Source organism: Mus pahari, chromosome 3, assembly GCF_900095145.1.
Source record: "Mus pahari chromosome 3, PAHARI_EIJ_v1.1, whole genome shotgun sequence".
Classification (NCBI taxonomy): Eukaryota; Metazoa; Chordata; class Mammalia; order Rodentia; family Muridae; genus Mus; species Mus pahari.
The window spans coordinates 118,946,390-118,954,714 of record NC_034592.1 but is presented as its reverse complement, the minus strand read 5'-3'; the positions used below and the strand labels follow the sequence as shown (position 1 = coordinate 118,954,714).

Below are 8,325 nucleotides of genomic sequence, written 5' to 3'. Positions count from 1 at the left end.
CTTCCTTCCTTCCTTTCTTTCTTTCTTTCTTTCTTTCTTTCTTTCTTTCTTTCTTTCTTTCTTTCTTTCTTTCTTTCTTTCTTTCTTTCTTTTTCCTGAGCATCTGAGATGTAGGCCTGTGAGGGACAGAGCTTAATGCTGCCTCCTGGCTACCATGTTGGACTGTGTGTCTCTGCTGGTTTGCCTGGTCAGAGGTTACATCTTAAGTTCCAAAGTTTCTGGCTAATTTCAGTTTTACCATATAAAGCTTTGATACTATCTGTACAGCTCCATAGAAGAACTAACTTCCTTTCTCAAACTCTAACCTTGAAACGAGCTCGGACCTGAGGCTGCTTAGTCGCTTACGTCAGCAATGCAGCGGTGGTTAGAGTCATTGCCCAGGGCTGCACAGCTAGGGGGTGCTGTTCGAATCACTTACTTTCTGTCTCCACATCTGAGCTTCCCGATGGTCACTTTGCACCCTCACATTTTCCATCTGTCTCTCCTCATTACGTGCTACGGACATGCTATCAGAACACGTGTTTTATGCCTTATGTCTGGAGGCTAGGTTTCCGGCGTCAGCAAGTGTACCCTGGTTGCACAGAAACACTATAGCCATGACTTCTCTAAATCTGCAGTTCCTTCTCAAAACGAAGTCTTCATTTTCATTCTTTCCTGTCATTCATTCTGCCTGTGGGCTCCTAGCCTCTCTCTCGGTCCTCTGCCCACCCCCCTCCTCACTGATCACAGTGCTGTGGGAGCCAGCCAATTTCTCATCATGGTCATCCCCTCTCTGCTCCTCTTTCTCTTGTCATCCACTTGTAGAGTGTGACCCCGAAGTCTCTTGAAGTAGGTATGCATTTTTTTGTCTTTCTCTAAGCTCCATATCCAAATAACTCTATCCCTTTTCCTCAGTTCTTTTCTTATGGGGACCCACAGCTTACCCCAGACTGCCCTCCCTGCTCAGTCATTTATTAGCCATGTATTTCCTAAGAATAGAGGCCAACAGAGCTTTCCCAGTATGATTCCAGGTACAAGGTAATGATGAAGGATGTGTCTGTCTATATTAACCTCTTCCTCTGGTTAACCCTCTGGTCTTAATACAGTGTGTGCTGTAATACAGTCCTGGGTACCAGGGCCATTGGCGGCTTGTAGCATCTCTTCTTGTAATGACTCCTGATGTCAATACTATCACTGTTGTCCTTCACTGCCTCCTCAGGGTGTGCCCAAGTTCTTTGCAGACTGGGGCAAGTGAACTGCTTCCACTTTCTACTACCCACTTCTCTTCAGATGTCCTTCTTCCCTTGGTCTCGCTACCTGGCTCTTCTGGTTGACCCAGACCTATGTTTCCAGGTCCAGTTCAGTTAGGATCTTATCTCTGAGTCCTCTCTGGACCTTGTTGGGGGTCCTCTTCTGTTCTAACTGGTCAGTCCTCATTGCACCTACCTGGGCTGCCTATCGCACTGGAGCCTGTTGTTATCCTCCCCTGTGTAAGTACATCCCCAAAGGTATGCAGGTTTATTATTATTGTTGTTATTATTATCATTTATTAATTATTGGTAGAACCTAGTAACCTAGTACAGTAGTGGCTTCTTGTAGGCTTCTAAGCCTCCTGAAGAAACAGCATGTATGGCCTACCTTTTGGGTAGACTGGGGGAAATCATTGGTGTTCAACTGTCAGCTGCTTGGTTGTTTCAAATGTAGTCTTGTTGGGGACCAAAGGTAACTAACTCACCAACAAACCCAAGTACAGACCCATTTCGAGCTACGGACTCTCTGAGCCTTTGGAGGCCTGTTGTGTGAGGTGTTTTAGGAGCTACTTTACACTGTAATTACGACAGTCCCTATGGACGTGTGGGTCGGACACGAACTTTACCTCCTGCATTTTCCAATGTCTACCTCTGTAGGAGTAGCAGTGCTAATACTGACCAGGGCTGGAAAGGAAGTGTCTGTGCTTGGGTCGTTACCTCACTCCATGTCCCTTCCCGAGAAGAACAAACAGCTGCAGGGGAGAGTACAAATTGGGCTACTTTTGTAAAGCTTCATTTTCTAATTTGTTCCATGAAGTTCAGTGCACACTTAGTTTCCTGCTAAATTGCCAGGCTGCTTCGGTTGGGAAAGACTCTCTCTTCTTCACCTTAACTGTTAGCACTGGATGCGTGTATATGTAAGAACGGCTTAATCGCCTTGTACCACTGGCATTAAATTTACTTGTAAATAGGGAATGCACATGCTAAGAAACCAATAGGAGAAGAAGAAATTACTATGAAAATTAACAGACTGTGTGTAGTAAATTATTTATGGTCAAGGGGGGATATTTTAAATATTTAACTGTCAATATGGAAATGGGTACCAATCAGTCAGAGTGGAGGCCTGGGCTCTTGAACTGAAGACTAGTTTAAATAGAGTGGAAGTCTCCTTATGTAGAGGCTGTCCAATAGCAGCACAGGGTCATGTGCTTCTGTATGATGACATTTCTTATGAGCTGTTGTTTCACTCACAGAAAACCACTTGAAACTGGCCATTAAATTCCCATCTACAAGTTTTAAAAAATGAACAGTCAAGCCTTTTCTCTGTGTATGGAGAAATTACCCATGACATTTGTGACTGATGCTTCATGTGCCCCTTGCCTGCTGGAGTCTGGAAGACAGAGGTGGGTGACTTAGCTACCGGCACTGTGGCAGCAAGGGCTCCTTCACCCCTGCCATGAAGAATGTCAAAGTAAACACTGTCGCACTCGGGATAACACACTGTGTTGTTAGGTGATGGGCCTCCAGCCCATAAAACACAATCGTTGACTTTTCCATTAAACGTTAAACTCTGAGAAGGAAATCAAGCAACTTGTCCAGTAAGTCTCTTTTATGCGTCTAGCGTCACAATGAAAGTGGGCTGAAGTGACAATTCTGAATGCCTTCGTAAAGACAGTCTACAGCGAGGCTCAAATGGCAAAGCTGACAACTGAACTGCACATCTCACCTTTCTTGGCTTCCTGGCCAGAGCCCAGGGCGGCTGTGGTGGTTGGTCTGAGCTCAGAGCTGCTCTGAGGGGTCACGTTCGCTTTGGCTGGGTTGGCTTTGCCTTTCTTGTCATTTTTGGAAGTATCACTGGGCACATCTGCTATGTCACTCTGGAACAAAAAACGTTCCCAATGATTAAAATACCTGGCCCTAGAAGCATTTTTACTTTAATAAGAAATCCCCCACGCCTCCCAGACTTTCCTGCCTTTAAAGATCTTTGCCTGGTGGGGCACTCTTTTAATCCCAGCACTCAGAGGCAGGTGGATCTTTATGAGTTCAAGGCCAGCTTTGTGCACATAGTGAGTTCCAGGTCAGCCAAACTACAAACTGTGCCTGTGTCTCAAATTAAACAAAACAAGCAAGCTCTTACCTAAGAGGAGTGAGACTATAGAGCTTGCTTGTTCTGGGCAAAAGTGATCCAGCCAAGGAAAGACAAGACAACTCCTTCGTAAGCGTGGCATTTTCTAGCTACTGGGGACTGGCTGGCTGACTGTGTTCCAACCCGAAGAGTCGAGCAAAGGAACACTTACAACAGAGAAACAGATGAACATAGGGATTGTTGGGATCCAAAGATAAAGAAATGAGTACCTGGTAATAACTGTCACTTTCATTAACTCACTGAACTCAGTTATTTGGCATTTCAGTGTTATTAAAAATCTTTGTTGTAATTTCTAATGGATAGTTCCAACATTGTTTATAATGGACCAGACAACCCCAGATGTCTCACTGGTGACTAAGAAACTCTCTCTGATAGTGGCCACATTGTATAAAATGTGTTATTTTTCGTAGCTTCTTCCAACTACTATTGAGTGGATAAGCTTGGTTTTGAAAACGCTCTGGAAACTTCCTACATCACCTCTCTCTTGCTTTTGCAGTCACTCTTTGGAAGCCAACTACCCGGACCGGACCGCCGTTAGCCCGCAGCTTCAACTTACCGTTTCAATGCCCATTGCTCTCATTTGGTCTGCTCTCTTCTCTGTGATGGAAAGAAATTTCTTTGGATCGGATAAAGCATCTACAATATCTGAAAAAACAATCAACAAACTATCAATGTTATGTTTAAACGAACAGACCGCGAAAATGCAACTCAATTATTACTTTTTTTGAATAAAGTTTGGATAAAGTGATATTTTTTAATAAATGATACAAAAGTATCATTTATTACCTGCCATAGAAATCATCACAGTTCTTCTAAAACCGTTTACAAAGAGTTACCTTTCACTTAGAAAAATATTGTACTGTAGCTTAAATAACCATTGGTTTTTGTGACTTTTTTTGTTTTTTTCTTTTATTAGATATTTTCTTTATTTACATTTCAAATTTATTTACATTCCTATGGAGAGGCCACTGATCCTGTGAAGGCTCTATACCCCCGTGTAGTGGAATCAGGGCTAAACAAAACCAAGAAAAGCCAGTCCCTTCCCACACGGCTCACTGCGTTGGCAGGGTATCTTAATGATATGTGTAAGAAAGGGCCTGGTCAGTTTGCGTAAGCTAGCCACTTTCAATGTCTGCCTTGCTTGTGGTGCTGAGTACTGAACACAGGACCTCCACTGCCCCTCTAAGCTACTTCTCAAGCCCTGCTGGTGTACTTACCATAAGGCATACTGCTCCCTTCTTTTCCAGAGGGCAGAAGATGCCTTATGAGTGGGCATCATATGTACACTGCCCTGGCTCAATCACCAGCAATCCGGCCCTCCCCCACTGCCCTGGATGGCATGTATTATGTGTGTTTCCACAAATATTTAAAAAAAAAAAAATGTGACATTTTGGCATCAGGAAATCCAGGCATGACATTCCAGAAATGGCATCTTAATTGAGGATATTCTCCCTCTGGAAGTATCAGCTGTATGGAACATCTGGCTATGCTAAAGGTAGTTGAAGATCTGGGTGGAGGGAGTGAGAAACGCTCCTGTACCTTCCTGGATGCATCTTTAATCATAAGGCAGAAAGGCAACCAAACAAAAATTAAGATAAAGTCACAGAATGAAGAAGGGCCCTTCATTCACAGAATAAAGAAGGGTCACTGAGTTAATCATTGTCTGTTGTAAATTGAAGCTTTTCAGGTGAGGGCTGAGGGATGCACTCAGCTATGAATATAACGATAAGTCATTAAAAGTTGATTTAATACTATGTCTGTCCATCTGCAACAATTAATAGTAGGTTCCCTCCTGTGGCCTAGGATCTATATAGCCATAGGTTCTTAGTATGGGTTTCATCTCATGGAGCAAGACTTAAGTCCACTCAGAAAATGCACAACTCTAAGGGGAACATATATACCACATCACCCACCCATGGTTCAGGATCATTGCAGATGGGGGTACAGAAAGAGTTTAAGAGTCAGAGATGAACTGGGCATGGTGGCGCATGCCTTTAATCCCAGCACTCGAGAGGCAGAGGCAGGCGGATTTCTGAGTTCCAGGCCAGCCTGGTCTACAGAGTGAGTTCCAGGACAGCCAGGGCTACACAGAGAAACCCTGTTTCGAAAAACGAAACAAACAAACAAACAAAAAAAGAGTCAGAGATGGATGGCTAAAGGAAACAACATGTGGACACAGCAGGGTAGCTGCACACATGAACTTCCTTGTACAGACCCTGTGCAAGCTTGTGCCAGACTAAATCCCAGCAAGGAGAAGAGAGTTGGGCACACAATCCCACCCCTAGCCATGGAACGAAGTACAATCGTTAGCTATTGGGAGAGAGTGAGATAGTTCTCTAAGAGTAGCCTCTGGTAAACGGACATATTCCAGGAAAAGCTCACACATCTAAGAATATTTGGACATTACAAATTGGTTTTGAAGCATTTTAATAAAATATGACAGAGAGTTGAATGGGTAGGGAAGTGGGGTGTGTCTGGGAAGAGTTGGGGCAAGGTCAGTGAATCTCATCAAAACACATTGTATGAAAGTTAAAACAAAAACCAAACAAAACCCCCACCAGATCATGCCCCTTATACCAGTACTCCACTGAGCAGATGCACACAGCAGCACTAACACTCAGCAGGAATGGGTCATCTAAGCTTTCAGAACTGAGTCAAAGAAACAAGATGTCTTCTCTTGGGCTCAATTGTTAAGAGCACTGGCTGCTCTTACAGAGGACCCACATGCAGTTCCCAGTGCCCACATAGTGGATCATAGCCATCTATCCATTCCAGGCGATCTGATGACTTCTTCTGACCAGGCACACATGTGCACATGCAGACAAAACTCTTAACCATAAAATAAAATAAATCTTTTCAAAATTAAAAATACATCTTTACTTCATAAGTTAGCCAATTTTGGGTGTTTGGTTTTAGCCAAAGAAAGTGAACCGAGAAAGAAACCATTGTTGCTGCTATTTTTCTGTGCAATGTAACTGATTTTAGTAGTGAGAGAAGCAACTTCAACAAGACCCCTATTTCTGTTGCCTAGGGCTTGGAACGGCAGGACAGAGGTCGGGGTACTGTAATTCACATGAATGGAAGGGGTCAGAGGTAGGATCTGGGCTGTTGACCTTTCTCATGCTGGGAAGAAGTTGGGTCAGCTAGAGTTCAGAATGTCTAAGAAGCACTAGATGCATGTGGGGGTGAGTTGGGGGGGGCAGGGTTAACTGTGAACAATTTCATATAGCCAAGTTTCTCATATGTGGGAATGCATCACCTGACAGTCACTTAGTAGAGCAGAGCCTAATGAACAGGTGACCTGTAAGAGCCTAAGTCTAGGCCCAATGAAGGGCCCTACCTTAGACAAGCCTCAAGAAGAGTTTTCTTATCTTTATAAAAAGGTTTCCACCCACGTACAATGACTGAAAATGAAAATACATTTACAAGTCATGTAGAACACAGAGATGTGGTGCTGCCAACGCACTGGAGTTCTGAAACCTCTCAGTGGGGAGGGATTAAAAACGACTTCTTTCCTTTGGATGATGAATTGCTTATGATATAATTGTTTCCTGTGCCATTTTACATAAACTACGGGGTAAGTTAAGGTGAGGATTTTATAACCAACAGATATTTCTTCAGTGTGTTGTTAAAACTAAATAAAATCTTTCTAGGCAGGGTGTGACCGCACATACCTGCACCCTGAGAATAAATGGGAGAGCACATGTTTAGGGCCAGCTAAAGCAACTTAGTACGGCCTTGACCCAAAATCTCAGTGGTGCAATGTTTGTCTAGCAGGCATGGGTTCCTGGTTTATTTAGTCTTTAGTACTACAAGGAGGGGTGTGACGGGGTGGAGAAAGAGTGTGAGGGAGGACCTTGAGAATGAGAGAGAGAGATAGAAAGAAGGAGGAAGGGAGGAAGTGGGATAAAGGGGGTAAGGGAAAGAAGGTGGGAGGGAGGGAGGGAGGGAGGGATGGATGGGAAAGATACAGAGCAGTTCACTCTGAACTCAGGACCTACGAGTGACCCTCACTTGCTGCACAGCAAGCACCCTTATCTGATAATCCTTCTAGCCACCCAATCTATTATGGACTAATTGCATTGTATGCACTTGCGGAATGACCCAGTGAATTTTCATGAAGTTTCTTTACAAATTAACTTCGAATGATGTTTACTACAGTAACTTACTTACTTTCTCTCTGTCTCTGTCTCTGTCTCTCTCTCTCTCTTCCCCCCACCCCACCTCTTTCTCCCTGTGATGCTACAGTTTCTCTTGAACTTGTCCTTACAAAATCAGGAATACTAGCATACTTGGGGACTCCGACTGTGAGGTAAACTCTGAGGTGTGGATACAGGACGTGAACTAGACAGCAAATGTGAACATACTGTAAGTCAGGAGACTCAAGGTCAGAAAGTCAGAGAAAAAAGACAGTCTTCATATTTGCCCTGTGTTATCTTTTTCGAAAACTGCTAAATTTCCAATGTCTTCCCCAGGTATTTTCACATGAGCCTGAGACGATCAGAGGGCTGAGCGAGCGTGCTGCTGTTGGATATCAAACCCGAGGTTAGGAGGATAGGATGCCAACTGCAGAACCTCAGTACAGAGATTCACAACAATGTGACAGAAAGACAGTGGGCAGGACCACAGGAGAGACCACTTGCAGGACTGTCATGAGATCTGGGTTTGCAGGATGTAAAAATTTGCCCCCGGCAAATGTCACATTACAAATACAAACATTTCTCGGCTTAAACCTGAACATGCTCACATCCCCGCAGATCAACTCCACATTTTGAGGGTCTCTTTATGTAAGTGCTTGGCACCAAGCAGGAGCTCAGCAAATGATCGTTTTTCCCAATTCTAATCAAATGGCACTGTACTGGCTAATTTTGTGTCAACTTGACACAGCTGGAGTTATCACAGAGAAAGGAGCTTCAGTTGGGGAAATGCCTCCATGAGATCCAGCTGTGG

The 8,325-nt window shown here is 43.9% G+C and overlaps 1 protein-coding gene across 14 annotated transcripts in view; it reads right to left on the bottom strand.

Moving 5' to 3' along the window:
* Plcb4 (phospholipase C beta 4) overlaps positions 1–8,325 on the bottom strand; it is a 368,815-nt gene that overhangs the window by 31,426 nt on the left and 329,064 nt on the right. For all 14 annotated transcript variants that reach the window (XM_029535870.1, XM_029535879.1, XM_029535877.1 and 11 more), the window contains 2 exons: positions 3,932–4,020; positions 2,956–3,106 (listed from right to left, as the gene is read on the bottom strand). In XM_029535870.1, the coding sequence (XP_029391730.1) occupies positions 2,956–3,106; positions 3,932–4,020 (240 nt within the window). The remainder of the gene's footprint in view (positions 1–2,955; positions 3,107–3,931; positions 4,021–8,325) is intronic.